At 47.5% G+C, this 22,049-nt stretch overlaps 1 protein-coding gene across 3 annotated transcripts in view; it reads left to right on the top strand.

Annotated features, from left to right (window-relative positions):
* cchcr1 (coiled-coil alpha-helical rod protein 1) overlaps positions 1-9,729 on the top strand; it is a 60,891-nt gene extending 51,162 nt beyond the window's left edge. The window contains exons 12-17 of one of the 3 annotated variants that reach the window (XM_063047403.1): positions 1,653-1,777; positions 2,383-2,571; positions 3,833-3,934; positions 5,921-6,072; positions 6,342-6,574; positions 9,057-9,729. In XM_063047403.1, coding sequence (XP_062903473.1) covers positions 1,653-1,777; positions 2,383-2,571; positions 3,833-3,934; positions 5,921-6,072; positions 6,342-6,574; positions 9,057-9,117 — 862 coding nt within the window. In that variant the 3' untranslated portion in view covers positions 9,118-9,729. Of the gene's footprint in view, positions 1-1,652; positions 1,778-2,382; positions 2,572-3,832; positions 3,935-5,920; positions 6,102-6,341; positions 6,575-9,056 lie in introns of those variants that run through there. The other 2 variants (XM_063047404.1, XM_063047405.1) reach the window with 2 other exon arrangements.
* The last annotated feature ends 12,320 nt before the right edge of the window (positions 9,730-22,049 follow it).

The following is a 22,049-nucleotide window of genomic DNA, read 5'->3' as shown; positions in this document are numbered from 1 at the left end:
TACAGTGGGGACAACCTACAGAGGGAGGGACAGACCTTAAGATATTGGAGCAGAATTAGGCTACTTGACCCATCGAGTCTGCTCTGCCAGTTCATAATGGCTGATCCATTTTCCCTCTCAGGCCCAATTTCCTGCCTTCCCCCATATTCCTTCATTCCGTGACCAATCAAGAATCTATCAATCTCTGCCATGTATATACCTGGACTTGGCCTCCATAGCTGCCTGTGGCAACAGATTCCACAGACTCACCACTCTCTGGCTAAAGAATGCCTCCTCATCTCCGTTCTAAAAGGACGGACACCCCTCTATTCGGAGGCTGTGTCTTCTGGTCTTGGACTACCCCACCATAGGAAACATCCTCTCCATATCCACTCTATGGAGGCCTTTCAACATTCAATAGATTTCAATGAGGTCACCCCTCATACTTCTCAACCCAGTGAGTACAGGCCCAGAGTCATCAAACGCTCTTCATACAACAAGCTATTCAATCGTGGAATCATTTTTGTGAATCTCCTTTGAACCGTCTCCAATGTTAGCACATCCTTTCTTAGATAAGGGGCCCAAAACTGTTCACAATACTCCAAGTGAGACCTCACCTGTGCTTTATAAAGTCTCAATATTACGTCCTTGCTTTTACAACAAGGAAACTGACGATTCAGCCATCAATCACTCGTTTAGTCTAATCCGATATTAATCCCATTTTATTCTTCCCACATTCCCATAAACTCCCCCACCATTCCTTGACCATTCAACTACACACTAGGGACAATTTACAGTGGACAGTTAACTTGTTCATGCAGATCAAGTCATTACGCAGCCCACTGAGGTAGTACACAGAAGGAAAATCGATTCATTTCCAGAGGACCAGACTACAAGAGTAAGAATTTAACATTGAAGCTTTATAAGACATTAGTCAGACCACACAGTATTGTGAGCAGTTTTGGACCCAATATCTAAGAAAGGATGTGTTGGCATTGGAGAGGGCCCAGAGGAGGATTTCAAGAATGATTCCAGGAATAAAAGGGTTTACATATAATATGGGGCATGTTTGATGGCTAGAGTTTGGATGAAGGGAGGATCTCTGTGAAGCCTATCGGATATTGAAAGGCCTGGATAGAATGGACATGGAGAGGATGTTTCCAATAGTGGAGGATCCAGGACCAGAGGACAGCATCAAAATACAATAGACAATTGAAGAATAACATCATTTGTAAATAGTATTGTTATTGTAACGGTTTGCTATGCCAATACCGTGGACCCCAGGACTGTGAGGTACCGTGGACCCCAGGTCTGTGAGGTACCCTGGACCCCAGGTCTGTGAGGTGTTTCATCCAGTGTCACGTGTTCTTGCAACTGTCCAGCTGGCACCATGCCGGTGTGAGATACTTCACATGAAAACATCTCACTGCTCTCGGGCCGTAAAAAATCACTGTCTGCTTCATTTGGCAGGAAAGATGATCATTGTGCTTCTTTCCATAATGGGTGGGATTTAAAGAATTGAGGGGTGGCACTGCATGCCTCATGCCAACAAAATTTTTGTGCATGCCATCTTGGGCACACATGCCATAGGTTTGCCAGCCCTGCACTAGAACCTGGCAAGGTTGGCGGACCTGTCACAGCCCTCAATACGTTTTCCTGTTCTCCCCGCACAGACGCCCCTATGAGGATCTGGAGAAGGAGCTGGAAATGCTGAACGGGGAGCGGGACCAGCTGGCAGCTGAACTGAGGCGGAACTCGCAGCTGATTGAGAGGAAGGTTACAGAGGCGCGGCTGAAGTGTGAGTATGCTGTGGCACTCTCCCCTCTGGGAGCCACCCCATCGGTTTGCACCAGACCCACACCTGGTCTGTAGATGCTGAAAATCTTGAGGAACACACACAAGATGATGGAGGAACTGAATGAGTCAGGCAGCATCAATGGTGAGGAATAAACAGCCAATGTTCCTTCATCAGGCCTGGAAAGGCAGGGGCAGACGCCGGAGTTAGAAGGTGGGGAGAGAGGAAGGAGTACAAGTGGGCAGGTGATAGGGGAAACCAGCTGAGGGGGGAGGTGAGAGTGAGAAGCTGGGAGGGGATAGGTTGAAGAGGTAAAGTACTGAAGATGAAGGAATCTGTTAGGAAAGGATGGTGGACTGTGGAATGTGTCCACAAATCTCTGCAGTTTCTTGCAGTCACAGATAGAACAGTTGCCGTACAAAGAGTGATGCATCTGGATAGGTGCTTCAATAAACACCAGCAAAATTTGACAGTGATTGTAATTTCTCCTGGAGAGGTGTTGGGTTTTGATGGAACCATGCTAAACTGGCATTTAAAGCCACACTTCTTATCTGAAACCTCTTTGGAGAGACCTTCTCCATTTCCCCCTCTTCCTGTTCTAATTTTAGTTGAGGTGGACTTGAAGGAGCACCTGGCGGCGAAGGGGCAGCTGGAGGAAGCCTTGGCGCAGGAGACCCGACAGCAGCAGAGGCTGACCGAGCAGCTGAGCGAGGCCCAGCAGGAGCTGAAGGAGGCCTGGGAGGCCGCGGAGGATCTAAAGGCAGACCTGTGCCGGCAGCAGGCGCACTACGAAGAAGGTGAGGCTGGAGCGCGGTGCAAAGAGAATCCACAGCCAAGATGGGAAGCTGCAGTGGAGAACATACTTCGTCCGTCCATTTCAGTTCGTTCTTATGATCCAGGCCCATTCATCCACCAGGCTAGTGTTGATAGCCCACCCTGAATAACACTGGAGGAGGAGGTGGTTTACAGTACAAAAGTCTTGGGTACATATATAGAGCTAGGGTGCCTAAAACATTTGCACAGTACTGTATTTGTCAACGTGGAGCAGAGAGCGAGTTTGTAAACCTGACGGGAGCAAAGGATGTGGAGAACGTTGCAGGTGGAGACACACAGTCTGCTGTGGAGGGGTATGGGACGGTTGGCAGAGAAGGAATGCCAGGGTGGGGAGTGGCTTGGGTGAAGACACACCCATCCCTGAGACACCAGACAAGGTCGTTGGATTCCAAACAAGTGGTTTATTGACCATAACCGAACGTTTCTCTGGTGCTTCCCACTCCCTCCCTGTTCCCTCCCCTTTTCCCAACCATGATTCTCCTCTCCCTGTCCCCTTCCCAATCTCAGTCCACAGTAGAGACCCATATCAGAATAATGGTTATCATCACTCACATATGTAATGAAATTTGTTTTTTTGTGGCCTAAGTACAGTTCAGTACATAAAAATCACGACAGTACTATGCAACAGGCTTAGACAGTCGAGCTATATATGTGTCTGAGACTGCTGCACAGTGTTGTATGGAATGGCCCAAAATGGTACAGCACAGGGACAGGTCCTTTAGCCCACAATATCTGTGCTAAACTAAGTTAAAACCTAAACACCATCTGTATCTCTCCCTTCTCCACATATTCATGCAACCTATATAAAAGCCTCCTAAACACCACTGTCATATTTTGCTTCTATCACTATCCAGGCACCCACCATTCTCTATGTAAAATAGACCTCTCCTTTAAATATTCCCTCAGCTTAATTTAATATGCTGCAGTATCTGACGTTTCTACTCTGGGGGGAAGAAGGATCCTGTCTGCACTGTCTATGCCTCTCGAATTTTTTCAGCAATTCAGAGAAAACAATCCAATTTTGTCCAGCCTCTCCTTGTAACTTATCCAGGCATCATCGTGATGAACCTCGTCTGCACATCCTTCCTGTAATGGGGTGATTAGAATGGGCTGACCAGCCAAATTCTGCTTCTGTGTCTTACGGACTTGCAGTCCGAATCCTGTGTGATAGTAACAAGCCAGTAGTGGCTGCGATAGGCTCACCAGCCTGCGTTGTCCCTGCAGCCCTGCGTGAGAAGATGGCGGAGGTGGAGAGGCGTGCAGCCGAGCAGCTGTCCGAAATGGAGAAGCGACTCAACGAGGCGCGCAGGGAGCATACCAAGGCAGGTAAGTGGGGCAGGCTGGGAGGGGGGTGAGACAAGGGCAGAAAGGGTCCCCCACCCATCATCACAGTGTCCATCTTCTGGAACAACACACAGTCTGCTGTGGGAGGAAAGGAAGTGCTGACATTTTGGACAGCGTGGTAGCATAGTGCAATGTTTTAGAAGGTTTAATTCCCACCGCTGTCTGTAAGGACGTGGATTTCCTCCCACATTCCAAAGTCATTTAGTTAGGCTTGGTAAGTTGTGGGCACACTATGTCGGTGCCTGTAATTTCCCTGTCGGAATTGAGCTTTTGAACTTAGCATTTTTGCGGTGGGAGCTGAAGTCTGGAAGGTGCAGAACGGTTGCAGAGTGGCATATACGGGCTGAATTGCGGCAGCGGTGTCCGGGTCAGAGAGCAGGGAATGAGCCAATGTTTGGCCATTGCTGGAGTGCACTTGGAGACAATTTGATGCAGCAGAACCGAGGCAAGGCAAGTGGAGGTGAGGCAGAGTCGAGGTGGATCCCGGGCCCAAGAGCAAAGGAAGATCCAAGGCTTGATCAATTTAAACACCAAGCCGAATTAAAAAGGTCAGGTACGGACTGAATCGGGGCAGCGGGGCTCAGGCCCCAGAGTGAGGAGCAACCCAAGGTTTGGACAATTTAAACACCAGGCCAGATTGCAAAGATCAGGGTGTTGGGCTGGAGATAAGAGACGGGCCTGTACAGATTGGGAAGGTCGGGGTGTCGGGGCTGGAGACAGGAGACGGGCCTGTACAGATTGGGAAGGTCGGGGTGTCGGGGCTGGAGACAGGAGACGAGCCTGTACAGATTGGGAAGGTCGGGGTGTCGGGGCTGGAGACAGGAGACGGGCCTGTACAGATTGGGAAGGTCGGGGTGTCGGGGCTGGAGACAGGAGACGAGCCTGTACAGATTGGGAAGGTCGGGGTGTCGGGGCTGGAGACAGGAGACGGGCCTGTACAGATTGGGAAGGTCGGGGTGTCGGGGCTGGAGACAGGAGACGGGCCTGTACAGATTGGGAAGGTCAGCGTGTCAGGCTGGAGACAAGAGACGGGCCTGTACAGCCCGCTGCTCCATGAGGTTTGCTTGCTCTGCAGTGAACTGAGGCAGTTGTCTGCAACTACCGCACTTCTGAATCAGCTACAGTGACGGCTGGCTTCATGTCGGTGGGCTTCAGTTATGAATGTTGTTTTTTGCACTTTGGGTGTTTGACAGGTTTCTTTTCTTAAAGAGTGCTATTAGGTTTTCCTGTTTTGTGGCTGCCTGCAAGGGGACGAACCTAAGGTTGTATAAAGTATACATACTTTGATAATAAATGAACTTTGAGAAGCATCCCTGATTCAGTGGGTTAAGTCCTGGGTCCCAAGAGTTCTCCAGCTAAACTCCTTTGTCCCCCTAAGTCTAATCCGACAGTCCCTCTAACCGGGTGGCTGTGAATGGGTTGCTCTTCTGTCAGTCAGGGTAGTTGTTGGTCCAGCAGTCTTGCTCAAGTGGGGGGTGACTGGGTTCAATGGAGGGTCAGACTTCACCGTCTGAGCCTCAGTGCGAACACATAGCAAATTACTGAGGTAGTCCTCATGGGTTCATGGAATCTGATGGTAGAGTGGAAGAAGCTATTTCTAAAACATTAAGTGTGTGCCTTCAAGCTCCTGAACCTTCTCCCAGATGGTAGTAATGAGAAGAGGGGATGTCCTGAGTGATGAGGGTCTTTAATGATGGACGCTGCCTTTCTGAGGCATCACCTTTTGAAAATGTCTTTGATGGTGAAGAGAGCTCTCATAATGGAGCTGGCTGAGTTTACGACCCTCTGCAGCTTTTTCCAACCCCGTGCAGTGCACCCTTCCATACCAAACGGTGAAGCAATCAGAATGCTCTCCACAATACAACTGTGGAAATACGGTGACCTAACAAATCCCCTCAAATGGGCAAGGGTGGCAGCTTGTTACGTTAGCAGCTGTTTAGGCGTTTTCTCGGTCTCTCGCAAACACAGTGGTGGCCCTGCGCCAAACGGACCGCCAGGCGGCGCGAGACAAGGAGCGGCTGGAGACCTGCGCGAAGCTACAGGAAGAGCAACTCCAGCGGGAGGCCCAGAAGCTGAGTGAGCAGCTGAGGGAGCTGCAACGGGACAAGAACCTCCTGGTGGTAAGCACCGCCCTGGTGGGGGACAGGAGGTGAGAGTTGTCTGTTGTGCAGGCAGGTTCGGAGGGGGGGGCGGGGGTGGGGAGAACAGAGCTGGGGATCTGCTCAGCAGTATCCGTGGGGGTGGGAGGGGGATGCGGGGGGTTCACGTCACTGAGCTACAATTAGAACTGGGAACCCCTTGGACTGGAAGGCCTGTCACCGTGCTGTGTCTCAAAATAACATTTTTTCAAAAATGTGACTAGTGAAATTTATTTTTTTTAAAACGGCAGGCGACACTGAGACAGGAAGGGCTACTCAGTCAGTTCAGGAAGAGCCGAGCTGTGGCTGTCCACATGTCTACTGCCCTCTCTGACCAGTCGAAGCCAACCAGGGCCCCAGCCCAGTCGCCAGCCTCGAGGCCTAGAGGCACTGACCCCTCGAAAGGTACGTGTGAGCAGTTGCAGTTTCCCGTCGTGATGACTGAAGCAGAAGGGCGCTGGAACCAGTCACTTTGCGAAGGAAGGTGAGAGGTGGCTTGATAGAGGTGTAGCAGAAACAGCCAGAACCTTTTTTGCGGGATGGGAATGGCTAATACAACAAGGTGATGGGTGGAAAGTATAGGGGGATGTCAGAATGTAAAACATTGTAAAACAGTACAGCATTGTACAAACCCTTCAGCCCAGTGTTGTGCCAACCTTTTAACCGACTCCAAAATCAATTTACCCCTTCTCCATGCCTCCATTTTTCTCCCGTCCCTGTGCTTGTCAAAGAGTCCCTTAAGTATCTGCAACTATCACCAAGCTCGGCACTGCAAATTAAAACAGAAAACTCTCACCTGGATTACATCGAAACATACAGTCAAATGCGTCACTTGTGTTAATGGCCAACAGAAACCTAATGATGTTCCGGAGGGAGCCCGCAAGTGTTGCCAGAGTTCTGGTGCCAACACCACGTGCTCACTACAGTCACCAGAGTAACACAGGCAACACCAGCAACAGCAAAGCAAGCCCCTTTCCCACTCACACACATAGCTAAGCCGCCAAGATCAGGACAAGCTGCTTCCAGACTTGTGACCTCCAGACCTCAGCCCCAGACTCTCAGACTCAGACTTCAGGCCTGCAACCTTCGAGCCCTTGCCCAGAATCGCAGACCACTGGACGTGCCGATCCAGAAGCTGTGGCCTTCGAGCCTTGAACCATCTGATCCCCAGACTTCGCTCACCTCTCTTGCTCTCCCTCTCCCCATTGCACTTCATCTAATGATGCCACCTTATAACATCAACTCTTCCGATATCATCGGCTTTTCATCCACTGTCCCCCGCGGTTCCCACCAGAGGGCATGCATTTAAAGTGAGAGGTGGTAACTTCAAAAGAAGATGTGAGGGGCAGGTTTTTTCACACAGAGAGTGGTGGGTGCATGGAACGTGCTGCCTGGGATGGCGGTAGAGGCAGAAACATTGACTTTTCAGAGATGTTTAGATAAGAGCGTGAATATGAGGGAAATAGAAGGATATGGACATTATGTAGGCAGAAGAGATCATTTTAGTTGGCCACTTGATTCCTAATTGAGTTAGTTTGGCACACTGTGGGCCAAAGAGCCTGTTCCTGTGCTGTCCCGTTCTATGTTCTCATCCTTATCCCTCACTCTCACCTGTTTATCCCTTCCTCCATTCCACTGAGCAGGGAAGCAGCTAAGGCTTTTGGAAGGGATGTTGAATGAAGCTCGTGTCCACCTTCTGGGGGGTGGGGAGGGAGGGCAGAGGAAGGTCCTACTGAGGGAGAGCAGGAAGTCCTGTGTACCCAAAGTTCATGTTCAAGTTTTCAATGAAATTGTCATTCAACCATACAGGAAGACCCATGAATAAAGCCCAATGAAACAGTGTTCCTCAGGGGCCAAGGTGCCAACATAAGACACATGTAGCACATACAAGGTAGCAAACACCTAAAAGGTGGCAAGTATAAGACAGCAGTAAAATGCAGTCACAGAACAAAATAGTCCAAGTGCCCGAGTCCATGAATGTTGCAGCAGTGTGCAGTGGAACACAGTACAGCTTGTCTTCTGCCAAGCGAACACTGGGGGGGCAGCACCGACTCGAGCATGGAGGCCGCACCACACTGCCTGCAACTCCGTCACCTGCCACTGGGCGGCTGCAAACAGGCAGCACCGCGGCTTGAGGCCTAGTCCATGCCACGACTGAGGCCACTCATCTCCCCCGCTGCCTGGCCCTGCCGTTTTCCAACAAACCAATGAACTGGACTTTCAGTAGTCCCCACCACCAACAGGGTCTTGTGATCACAAGTGACTAAGACGATTCACTCTCTACTAACCTACACACCTCCTTCATGCAGTGACACAGGCAGTATCATGGTCCGCACCGTCCAGCTCCGTCAGTTTCTCTGCTGATGAGCAACTCGATGAATGTGTAGGCCTGCAGTACTTTTAAGTTTTTAATGTCCAGCAGGGTCTGCGATCATAAAAAAGACAATGACATCTGTGGTTGACCCCACTGCATCTGAGCGTGTCACCATCTTACTGGAAGGACACACCATTAACCATCCATCAATCCTAATTTAATCTTCCCACATACCCATCGATTCCCCTTCTCCGTGTCCTACCATTTACCCACACACTGGGGGTAATCTACGCTGGCCAGGTACCCTACCAGCCTCCACTTCTTTGGGACGTGGGACAAAATGGAGGCAACCCACAGTCACACAGAAGACGTGAAAACTCCACACAGATAGCACTGGAGGTCAGGATTGAACCCAGGTCTCTGGCACTTTGAGGAGGCAGCTTTAACTCACTGTGCTACTTGGCCTGTCTTGAGTGACATCATTGAGAAATACAATCAGATGATCATCGCACTGACATTTGTAGGAGTTTACTCACAGTATTGGACAATGCTACTACCTCTTTAAAGATGCGGCTGTTAGTCATCATAGATCACTTTAATGCCTTCGAGTTAGGAAAGGCTATTATAATAGTTCTTTTTCCCCCGATTCCAGATTCCCTTGCAGAGGTTCTCAAGGAACTGCAAGTATTGAGCGCAGCAGTGACTATGGATGAAGAGGAGAGAGAGATAACAGAGGAGGAGGAGGAAGAAACTCAGTAGGAAGGAAGGAAGTTTCAAGCCAACTTTTCCTTGAAGATTGCCAGCTGATTAATGCTCCTGGGTGATCACAGGCTTCCGCAGATAAGATCAGTTGGTGATGCATGTGGGAGAATACGAGCTGCAGCTCATTTCTGCTTCCGCAGCTCTCTGAAGTAGATCTTCATCACACTAGTTTGGTGCACAGTCAGATGCTCTGCAGCTCATGGTGCGTGCCTCTCCACATAAACGCTGAGAGGTTTCATTCCTAGTCCAGTGAATCTGAAGCTGCAAAATCCAAAACGGTAAACCAAGTTCCCATCTGCTTAAACGAAAAGGTTACGCACTGGGATACATGCCTTTCCTGACACAGCAGAGGGGAGCGATCACAAGCCAAGTTGTAACCCCCTTATCAACCACGGACGTAATGTTGTGGAAGTTTAAACTCTCTGACAGCTGGTTTTGTTATACCCCATATAATGGTTTAATCACAAGGTTTCACTAACCAGCTTTCTGCTTTTGTACTATATCTGACAGGTTGGCCCTAATTCCTAATGTTTTCATCAAAAACTGAAGTTTATATTTATATTGTGAGTAATATTTTTTAAACAATAAATCATATCTATTTTAATCCAGTTTGCTGTTCTGATGATTACCAAAGCTCAATTTTAAGACCAAGAGAGAGCAGAGCAAAATCAGGCCTTTCAGCTTATTGAGTCTGCTCACCATTTGATCATAGTCGATTTATTTTTCCTCTCAACTCCATTCACCTGTCTTCACCCCGTGGCCTTTAACGCTCTCACTAATCGAGAACTTATCTACCTCAGCTTTAAATATACCCAATGGCTTGGAGTCCACAGCTGTCTGTGGTAATGAATTCCACAGATTCACCACCCTCTAAAGGGATGTTCTGAGGCTGTGCCCTCTGGTCCTAGACTCTCCCACAATTTGAAACATCCTCTCCATGTCCACTCTATGTATGCCTTTCAATATTCAGTTTTTATTCCCCCCTCATTCTTCTAAACTCCAGCAAGTACAGGCCTAATCCATCAAACATTCTTCATACATTAACCCTTTTATTTTCAAGGTATTCTCGTGAACCCTCTCCAGTGCCAGCACATCCTTTCTTGAATATGGGGCTCAAAACTGCTCACAATACTCCCATGTGCATTCTGATTAAACTAAATAAATTGGAAAATTAACAGTGGTGCCTGTGCAATGTAAAATGAAGGACTTACCACAGCTCCAGAGATATGGTCAGGCCACACTTAGATGCCCTCCAGTTCGCCTACCAGCCCCGACTAGAAACATAGAAAATAGGTGTAGGAGTAGGCCATTCGGCCCTTCGAGCCTGCACCACCATTCAGGAATTGAGTATGCCATTGTCTACCTGCTGAACCGTGTCTACGCCCACCTGGAGAAGCCAGCAAGCACTGTGAGGGTCATGTTTTTTGACTTCTCCAGTGCGTTCAACACCATCCACCCTGCTCTGCTGGGGGAGAAGCTGACAGCGATACAGGTGGATGCTTCCCTGGTGTCATGGATTCTTGACTACCTGACTGGTAGACCACAGTACGTGTGCTTGCAACAGTGTGTGTCCGACAGTGATCAGCAGCACTGGGGCTCCACAGGGGACTGTCTTGTCTCCCTTTCTCTTCACCATTTACACCTCGGACTTCAACTACTGCATAGAGTCTTGTCATCTTCAGAAGTTTTCTGATGACTCTGCCATAGTTGGATGCATCAGCAAGGGAGATGAGGCTGAGTACAGGGCTACGGTAGGAAACTTTGTCACATGGTGTGAGCAGAATCATCTGCAGCTTAATGTGAAAAAGACTAAGGAGCTGGTGGTAGACCTGAGAAGAGCTAAGGTACCGGTGACACCTGTTTCCATCCAGGGGGTCAGTGTGGACATGGTGGAGGATTACAAACACCTGGGGATACGAATTGACAATAAACTGGACTGGTCAAAGAACACTGAGGCTGTCTACAAGAAGGGTCAGAGCTGTCTCTATTTCCTGAGGAGACTGAGGTCCTTTAACATCTGCCAGACGATGCTGAGGATGTTCTACGAGTCTGTGGTGACCAGTGCTATCATGTTTGCTGTTGTGTGCTGGGACAGCAGGCTGAGGGTAGCAGACACCAACAGAAACAACAAACTCATCCGTAAGGCCAGTGATGTTGTGGGGATGGAACTGGACTCTCTCACGGTGGTGTCTGAAAAGAGGATGCTGTCTAAGTTGCATGCCATCTTGGACAATGTCTCCCATCCACTACATAATGTACTGGTTGGGCACAGGAGTACATTCAGCCAGAGACTCATTCCACCGAGATGCAGCACAGAGCGTCATAGGAAGTCATTCCTGCCTGTGGCCATCAAACTTTACAACTTCCCCCTTGGAGGGTCAGACACCCTGAGCCAATAGGCTGGTCCTGGACTTATTTCCTGGCATAATTTACATATTACTATTTAACTATTTATGGTTTTATTGCTATTTATTATTTATGGTGCAACTGTAATGAAAGCCAGTTTCCCCTGGGATCAATGAAGTATGACTATGATTACCTGGAATGATGGCGGTGACTGGCAATCGCAGACCAATGACTTAGTAACACCAGAGTCGCACTTAAATGGTCCGGAATAGACCTTTGGGCTTGGCTGTGATTCCATAAACAATACCACAATGAAGATGGATGCTCCAATTTTAGGTGCACGAACACCACAGCAGTCCTCAGGCAGTGTTTACTTTGCAATCTGTAAAAGATGGAGATCCAGCTTTTCAGAATCAGAATCAGGTTTATTATCCGTACGTACGATACAGTCTTAGGCACCCTAACTATATATATGCGCCTAAGACTTGCACACTACTATTTGTCCACATGGAGCGGAGAATGCATTTGCAAATCTAGTGAGAGCAAAGGATGTTGGGCATGGTGTGGGACAAGTGGCAGAGTGGAGTGCCAGGAGCATGGGGTGTCGCGAGTACAGACACACCCAGCCTGACACACACCAGGCAGGGGCATTTGGTGCCAAACAATTGGTTTATTGATCATTAAGGTGTCTCTGGGGCTTCTCACTTTCTCGCCTCTTCCTTTTCCCAAATGTGATTCCCCTCTCCCTCCCCCTTCCACTCAGTCCTCAACAGAGACTGGTATCAAAATCAGGTTTATCCTCACTCACGTGTCATGAAATTTGATTTTTTTGGGGGGGGCAGCAGTACAGTACAATACATAAAATTATTACAGTACTGTGCAAAAGTCTTAGGAACCCTAGATATGTAACATAGCTAGGTTTGCTAAGACTTCTGCGCAGTACTGTAGGATAGTGAGATGCTCCTCGTGTGGTACGTGGGAAGCGACAGGGACACCTCCAGCGTCCGGCTGCAGCTTCTTCCAGACCGTATTAGGGAGTCAGAGCTGGAACTGCACGAACTCCAAATTATTCAGGAGACTGGGGGGTTGATCGACAGGACAGATGGAGGCACTTACACCCAAGGTAGAGGACACAGGTAACTAGGTGACTGTCGGGAGGGGGAAAAGGGGATAGGTAGCCAGTGCAGAGTACCCCTGTGGTTGTTCCCCTCAACAAGTACATTGCTTTGGATACCATTGGTGGGGTGGAATGACCTAATGGGAAAAGCCACAACAGTCAGGTTCCTGGCACTGTTTCTGGCTCAGAAGGGAAGAAGGGGGAAATGAGTGCAGTAGTGATGGCGGGGGGCGGGGGGGTGGTTTCATAATTAGGAGCAGACAGGCAATTCTGTGGTCGTGATAGAGACACCTTGATGATAGTTTTCCAAGTACCAGGGTCAGGGATATCTCAGATCAGATCTACAGCATTATAAAGGGGGAGAGTGTGCAGCCAGATGTCATGGTACATTGTGGTAAACAGCATTAATAGGAAACGGGAGGAGGTCCTGAGGAGACAATATAGGGAGTTGGGTAGAAAGCTGAAAAGCAGGACCTCTAGGGTAGTAATCTCTGGTTTGCTGCCTGTGCCACACACAGTGAGGGTACAAAAAGGATGATTTGGCAGATGAGTGCATGGCTGAAGCAGGGTTTCAGATTTCTGGATCATTGAGATCTCTTCTGGGGAAGATATGACCTGTACAAAGGGACAGATTATATCTGAACCCAAAGGAACCAATATCTTTGTAGGCAGGTTTGCTACAGCTGTTGGGGAGGGTTTAAACAAATTTAGCGGAGGGAAAGGAACCAGAGTGAATGGGCTGAGAGTGGGGATGTTGGTTTACAAATCAATGCAGTGTGTGGTGAGCCTGTGAGAAAGGACAGGCAGATGATTGGGCAACATTGCAGTCAGAGGGATGAGTTGAAGTGTAACCTAAGAAAAGAAAACTGTCAAACACCCAACGTGCAGAGAAACAAAACATCATGCAAACAATATCGGTAAGCAAGTTGCATTCAGAACAAAAGTAAATCGACAGTCGTGAAACCCAGAGCAGGCCAAAGCCTTAGCCTCAGTTCAGCGCAGTGCTGTGTAAATATTGCGGAACAGTGAGCAGAACTGGCCTGACATCCACTTCTGGTCCTGATACCCTGCCTTTTCAATTTGGCCTGGCGCTTAAATCGTCTGAACAATGGGTCGTTCCTCGCTCTAGGGTCGGAGCTCTGTCATGACATACACTCTGGGCCTAGACTTCACTGCCACATTACGGCCCGTACGCAAACTTTACAAATTGGCCTGGCGCTTGGATCGATCAAACCTCGCCCTCAGTTTAGGTGGACGGGCCTTGACTCTTCCTCACCTCGAACCAGCCTCGATTTCAGCTCACACCCGCTCGCTTCGACCGTCAACTCAGTCTCACCTCTGCTCGCTTTGATCCTCGATTCTTGCTCGCCTCTACCAGCCTCTCCATTGTTTGTGGTGATCAGTTACCATAAACTTAAACAGAAAAAGTGAAATTAACTAAGTCTTGTTTGCCACTGAAAAGCAGTCGCTGGGTTTCACCAGTGCCGTTGCAGTTATGACTTTGTGGGCATCACTGAGTCATGGCTGAAAGACGATCATAGTTGGGAGCTTAGTATCCAAGGATACAGGTATCAAAAGGGAAGACCGGTTGGCAGATAGAGTGGGCTGGCTCTGTAGGTAAACAATGAAATCAAATCATTGAAAAGTGGTGACACAGGATGGGAAGAAACACACAAGATGCTGGAGAACTCAGCAGGCCAGGCAAAGAGAGTAAACAGTCGATGTTTCAGGCTGAGTTCCTTCATCAGGACTGGAGAAAAAAGATGAGAAGTCAGAATAAGAAGGTGCGTGGAGGGGAGGAAGAAATACGAAGTAGGTGATAGGTGAAACCGGGAGAGGGGGAGGGGTGAAGTAAAGAGCTGGGAAGCTGAATGGTGAAAGAGATAAAGGGCTGGAGAAAGGGGATCTGTTCGGAGAGGACAGAGGCCGTGGAAGAAAAGGAAGGGGAGGAGTGCCAGAGCGAGGTGATGGGCAGGTAAGGAGATAAGGTGGGAGAGAGAAGAGGGATTGGGGAATGGTGAAGGAGAGGGTGGGGTTTGGGAGACATTGCCTGAAGTTTGAGAAATCGATGTTCATGCCATCAAGTTGGAGGCTATCCAGACAGAATATAAGATGATGCTCCTGAGTGTGGCCTCACTGCGGCAGAAGAGGAAGCCATTGACTGACACGTCAGAATGAGAATGGAAAGTAGAATAGAGATGAGAAGGAATTTCTTTGGCTAGAGGGAGGTGAATCCATTGAATTCATTGCCGCAGATGGCTATGGAGGCCACACCATTGGGTATGTTTAAAGTGGAGGTTGATAGGTTCTTCATTAGTCAGGGCATTAAAGATTACTGGGAGAAGGCAGGGAAATGGGGTCGAGGGGAGTAATATAGCAGCCATTATGGAATGCTGAAGTTGACTTGATGGGCTGAGTGGCCTAATTCTGCTCCTATATCCTATGATGTATTATATACAGTGAAATAAACTTTTAAAAATTATTCAGAATCAGAATCACGTTTGTTATACTGGCATGCATTGTGAAATTTGTTAACTTAGCAGCAGCAGTTCAATGCAATACATAATATAGAAGAAAAAATAATAATAACAAATAAATTAATTACAGTATATGTATAATGAATAGATTAAAAATCGTGCAAAAACAGAAATAATATATATATATTTTAAAAGTGAGGGAATGTTCACGGGTTCAATGTCCATTTAGGAATCGGATGGCAGAGGGGAAGAAGCTGTTCCTGAATCACTGAGTGTGTGCCTTCAGGCTTCTGTACCTCCTGTCTGATGGTAACAGTGAGAAAAGGGCATGCTCTGGGTGCTGGAGGTCCTTAAAAATGGAGGCTGCCTTTCTGAGACATCGCTCCTTGAAGATGTCCTGGGTATTTTGTAGGCCAGTACCCAAGATGGAGCCGACTAAATTTACAACCCTCTGCAGCTTCTTTCAGTCCTGTCAAGTAATCCCCCCATACCAGACAGTGATCCAGCCTGTCAGAATGCTCTCCACAGTACATCTATAGAAGTTTCTAAGTGTTTTTGTTAACCTACCAAATCTCTTCAAACCCCTAATGAAGTATAGTCGCTGTCTTGCCTTCTTTGTAGCTGCATTGATATGTTGGGACTAGGTTAGGTTCTCAAGAGATCTTGACACCCAGAAACATGAAACTGCTCACTCTCTCCACTTCTGATCGCTCTATGAGGATTGGTATGCGTTCCTTCATCTTACCCTTCCTTAAGTCCACAATCAGCTCTTTCGTCTTACTGACGTTGAGTACAAGGTTTTTGCTGTGACACCATTCCACTAGTTGGTATATCTCACTCCTGTGCGCCCTCTCATCTTCATCTGAGATTCTACCAACAATGGTTGTATCATCAGCAAATTTATAGATGGTATTGAGCTATGCCTAGCCACACAGTCATGGGTATAGAGAGAGTCGAGCAGCGGGTTAAGCACACACCCCGATAGTGTTGATCGTCAGCGAGGAGGAGATATTATCACCAATCCGCACAGATTGCGGTCTTCCAATTGCAGAGGGAGGTAGAGGCCCAGGTTCTGTAACCTCTCAATCAGGATTGTGGGAATGATGGTGTTGAATGCTGAGCTATAGTCGATGAACAGCATCCTGACATAGGTGATTGTATAGGTGATTATCATAAGTTACACTAAGAAATTTATTTCAGATTCAGATTTATTTATCAGATCTATATCGAAATGTACAGTGAAAAGGTTTACGTATTTAACAACCAACACACCCACGGATGTGCCCGGGGCAACCAGCAACTGTGGCCACACATCCCAGCACCAGCACCACGTGTCCACGGTGTTCAGCGGAACAACACAAGCTGCAGCAACAACACCAGCAACCAAAAACAAGACAACACCAGCAAAGCAAGCCCTTTCCCACCCACTCAGACAGACAGCCCTCCAGTCCCAGGACAGACAACCACCTGTCTCCAGTCTCCCAGATTTGAAGGCATTGGATCCCTGACCTCCAGATAAACTGACCCTGGAGCTCTGACTTTGAATTTGCAAACTTTAGTCTTTGACCTTCAGTCTTCTGCCTCTGAACTCTGGCCTTTGACCCAGGGCTTTGCCCTCTGCACTTTGCTGCCCAGTGGGTGTCGACCCCAGGACACTGTGATCCCGGGAGCTGGGGCTGCTGACACAGAACCCCAGGGTGCCAGGTTCAATGGTGACCTTGGCTTTCTCTGGCCGCTGCAGTTTCACCACAAACCTGGTAGTGCAGCACGATAGTGTTAGTGCAATCACTGGTCAAAGTTCAACACCGGCAATCACTGGCCAGAGTTCGATTCTGTAATGAGTTCGAACACATGTATCTCCTCAGGGTGCTCGGTTTCCTCCCACACTCCAAAGACGTACGGGTGAAGGTTAGTGAGTTGCGAGCACGTTATGTTGGTGCTGGAAATGTGGAGACTCTTTCAATGAACGATTTGATGGTTTGATATACATGTGACAAATCAGTCTGAACTTTAGTTGGCCCTTGGTTGTAAGCACGTGACAAGAGGAAACACTTGTGGTGGAGGATGGCACTGCTGGGATTGCTCTGAGGAGATCGAGCATGGAACTTGTGGGGTGAATGGCCCATGTTGTTGTAAGCAAATGACATTGATATGTACCTGAAGCACTGGTCTCAAGGAGCCACAGGGCTGGAGATAGTGGTGGGAGGATGGTGGTGCGGTAGTGTAGCAGTAGGCGTGACAGTATTATATACCAGAGACTGGGTTCCATTCTGCCATTGTCGGTAAGGCGTTAATAGGTACTCCCTGTGACTACGGGGTTTCCCCTGCATTCTCCAGTTTCCTCCCACATTCCCAAGATACACAAAATGCTGGAGGAACTCAGCAGGTCAGGCAGCATCTACAGAAATGAATAAACAGTCACTGTTTTGGGCTGAAACCCTTCTTCAGAACTGATTGGCAGGAGGCAAAGAGTCAAAATAAGGGGGGGGGGTCCTGTTCTGGTGGGCAGCTGGTGACTCATGATGTTTTACAGGGGCTGGTGTTGGGACTGCTTCTTTTCATGATATACATGTCAACAATTCGGATGATGGAATTGATGGCTTTGTGGCCAACCTTGCAGATGATATGAAGACAGATGGAGGTGACGGTAGTACTGAGGAAATAGGGTGTCTGCAGAAGGACTTGGACAGATTGGAAGAAGTGGTGAATGGAATACAGTGTAGGAAAGTGTATGGTCATGCACTTTGGTAGACTATTTTCTAAACAGAGAGAAAATCCACAAATCAGAGTTCAAAGGACTTGAGAGTACTTGTGCAGGATTTCCTAAAGGTTAGCTTGCGGGTTGAGTCAGTGGCGAGGAAGTTAAATGCAATGTTAGCATTCATTTCATTTAGAATGCAAGAGCAAGGATGTGATGTTAAGACTTTATAAGGCATTGGGCAGACCACATGGAGTATTGTGAAGAGGTTTGGGCCTCTTATCCAAGAAAAGATGAGTTGGCATTAAAGAGGCTAGGCGTGAGGAGGTTAGTTCACAACAGGGGGATGGGAGCCAGTGCAGAAAGACAGAGGGGTGTAAAGTGAGGGTAGAAGCAAAAAGTACAAAGGAGAAAAGTAAAAGTGGCAGGCCGACAAATCCAGGGCAAGCATTAAAAAGGGCCACTTTTCAACATAATTGTATAAGGGCTAAGACAGTTGTAAAAGAGCGCCTGAAGGCTTTATGTGTCAATGCAAGGAACATTCATAATAAGGTGGATGAATTGAAAGTGCAGATTGTTATTAATGATTATGATATAGTTGGGATCACAGAGATATGGCTCCAGGGTGACCAGGGATGGGAGCTCAACGTTCAGGGATATTCAATATTCAGGAGGGACAGACATGAAGGAAGGGGAGGTGAGGTGGCGTTGCTGGTTAAAGAAGAGATTAACACAATAGAAAGGAAGGACATAAGCCGGGAAGATGTGGAATCGATATGGGTAGAGCTGCGTAACACTAAGGGGCAGAAGACGCTGGTGGGAGTTGTGTACAGGCCACCTAACAGTAGTAGTGAGGTCGGAGATGGTATTAAACAGGAAATTAGAAATGTGTGCAATAAAGGAACAGCAGTTATAATGGGTGACTTCAATCTACATGTAGACTGGGTGAACCAAATTGGTAAAGGTGCCGAGGAAGAGGATTTCTTGGAATGTATGCGGGATGGTTTTTTGAACCAACATGTCGAGGAACCAACTAGAGAGCAGGCTATTCTGGACTGGGTTTTGAGCAATGAGGAAGGGTTAATTAGCGATCTTGTCGTGAGAAGCCCCTTGGGTAAGAGTGACCATAATATGGTGGAATTCTTCATTAAGATGGAGGGTGAGATAGTTAATTCAGAAACAAAGGTTCTGAACTTAAAGAGGGGTAACTTTGAAGGTATGAGACGTGAATTAGCTAAGATAGACTGGCAAATGACACTTAAAGGATTGACGGTGGATATGCAATGGCAAGCATTTAAAGGTTGCATGGATGAACTACAACAATTGTTCATCCCAGTTTGGCAAAAGAATAAATCAAGGAAGGTAGTGCACCCGTGGCTGACAAGAGAAATTAGGGATAGTATCAATTCCAAAGAAGTAGCATACAAATTAGCCAGAGAAAGTGGCTCACCTGAGGACTGGGAGAAATTCAGAGTTCAGCAGAGGAGGACAAAGAGCTTAATTAGGAAGGGGAAAAAAGATTATGAGAGAAAACTGGCGGGGAACATAAAAACGGACTGTAAAAGCTTTTATAGATATGTAAAAAGGAAAAGACTGGTAAAGACAAATGTAGGTCCCCTGCAGACAGAAACAGGTGAATTGATTATGGGGAGCAAGGACATGGCAGACCAATTGAGTAATTACTTTGGTTCTGTCTTCACTAAGGAGGACATAAATAATCTTCCAGAAATAGTAAGGGACAGAGGGTCCAGTGAGATGGAGGAACTGAGTGAAATACATGTTAGTAGGGAAGTGGTGTTAGGTAAATTGAAGGGATTGAAGGCAGATAAATCCCCAGGGCCAGATGGTCTGCATCCTAGAGTGTTTAAGGAAGTAGCCCAAGAAATAGTGGATGCATTAGTGATAATTTTTCAAAACTCGTTAGATTCTGGACTAGTTCCTGAGGATTGGAGGGTGGCTAATGTAACCCCACTTTTTAAAAAAGGAGGGAGAGAGAAACCGGGGAATTATAGACCGGTTAGCCTAACGTCGGTGGTGGGGAAACTGCTGGAGTCAGTTATCAAGGATGTGATAACAGCACATTTGGAAAGTGGTGAAATGATCGGACAAAGTCAGCATGAAACGTATAAAATCCTAAAGGGATTGGACAGGCCAGATGCAGGAAGATTGTTCCCGATGTTGGGAAGTCCAGAACGAGGGGTCACAGTTTGAGGATAGAGGGGAAGCCTTTTAGGACCGAGATTAGGAAAAACTTCTTCACACAGAGAGTGGTGAATCTGTGGAATTCTCTGCCACAGGAAACTGTTGAGGCCAGTTCATTGGCTATGTTTAAGAGGGAGTTAGATATGGCCCTTGTGGCTACAGGGGTCAGGGGGTATGGAGGGAAGGCTGGGTTCTGAGTTGGATGATCAGCCATGATCATAATAAATGGCGGTGCAGGCTCAAAGGGCCGAATGGCCTACCCCTGCACCTATTTTCTATGTTTCTATGTTTCTATGTCATAAGTCATAGTCATATTTTATTGATACCGGGGTAAATTGGTTTTCGTTACAGTTGCACCATAAATAATAAATAGTAATAGAACCATAAATAGTTAAACAGTAATATGTAAATTATGCCAGTAAAAGAATGGTTCTGGCAATGAATGGGTTAATGTATGAGACGCTCTTGATGGCTTTGGGGCTGTACTCGCTGGAGTTTAGAGGAATGGAGGTGGAGGTGGAGGTGGAGGTGGAGGTGGAGGTGGAGGTGGAGGCGGGGGGGGGGGGAAGATATAGAACTGACACCCATCGAATATTAAAAGGCCTGGAATAGAGTGGATGTGGAGAGGATGTTTCCTATAGTGGGAGAGTCCAGAACCAGGGGACGCAGCCTCAGAATAGAGGGACGTCCATTTAGAGCAGAGATGAGACGGAAATTTCTTTAGCCAGATGCTGGTTAATCTGTGGAATTCATTGCCAGGTGCGGCTGAGGCCAAGTCATTGAGTGCATTTAAAACAGAGGTTGATAAGTTCTTGGTTAGTCAGCGTGTGAAAGGTTACCGGCAGAAGACAGGAGAATGGGGTTGAGAGGGGTAATAAATCAGCCACGGTAGAATGGCAGACCAGACCTGGTGGGCCGAATCGCCTAATTTGCTCCCTCGTTTTATGGTCTGATAGGTAATTGGTCACATGGGTGTAATTAGGCGACGCATAAGAAAATATTCTTATGAACAGCACAGCAGGCTTGACGGGCTGACCAGCGCACTTCTGCTCGCATTTCACTGATATTGTGCGACGATTGCCCGCTGTCTTTCCTACCTTACAACGCTGGCCACGATTAAAACATTCTTGGGAACATCCTGCGGTTTTAAAGGCATTATGGAAATGTAGATCTCTCATTCCGGTCAGACTTCCACAGCTTTTAAATCCTGCGGAAGAAGAGGGATGATTTAGAATGGAGGACGTGAAGAGAAGTCTTGTTCGCAGTAGAATGGGGGTATTGGCTGATCTATTTTAATGTAAAACGTCACCCGAGAAGAGTAATTGAGATGCAATGACCACTAAAGTATCTAATGAGGCGAGGAAATTGCTTGTCCAGTGGGGAGAGAGGTATTAGGTGCTTCCTTAATTACCTGTATAGCAAACGAAAAACGCGGCAAACAGGGGCACTGTACGTGTGATAAATAAAAACAATCTAAACGTAATCTGAATGTGTAACAAGCGGGGGATAAAATGATGGGTCAGAAATCTTTAATCTGAACTCAGATGGAGTACACTTTCCAGCTGGTGATGCACATTAAGTACTGCTGGCCGATTATCAACAAAGGGAAAAACTCCCTGTGGTCCGCCCGAAACGTCGCGGTCAGCCAGCACATCGAGATAGAGAGATTCCAAAAGAAATTACAGTGTTACAGTAGTATTACAAATGCACAGATATAAATATTAGTAGAGAGAATTTAAAAAAATAAGTTGCCACAAACAGTCTAACAGGAAGCGGGGGGGGGGGGTCATCACTTCCCCGGCTACAGGTTGACTCATTACAGAGCCTAATGGCCGAGGGTAAGAATAACCTGATATAACGCTCTTTGGAGCAGCACAGTGGTCTTAGTCTATGACTGAAAGGGCTCCTCTGTTCAGCCAAGGTAGCGTGCAGAGGGTGAGAAACATTGTCCAGAATTGCCAGGATTTCCCGTAGATCCTTTATTCTACCACAGCCTCCAGTGTGTCCAGTTTGACTGCTATAACAGAGCCAGCCTTTCTAATC

This window comes from Mobula hypostoma, chromosome 5 (assembly GCF_963921235.1).
Source record: "Mobula hypostoma chromosome 5, sMobHyp1.1, whole genome shotgun sequence".
Taxonomy (NCBI): Eukaryota; Metazoa; Chordata; class Chondrichthyes; order Myliobatiformes; family Myliobatidae; genus Mobula; species Mobula hypostoma.
This window is presented reverse-complemented; position numbering and strand designations above follow the sequence as displayed.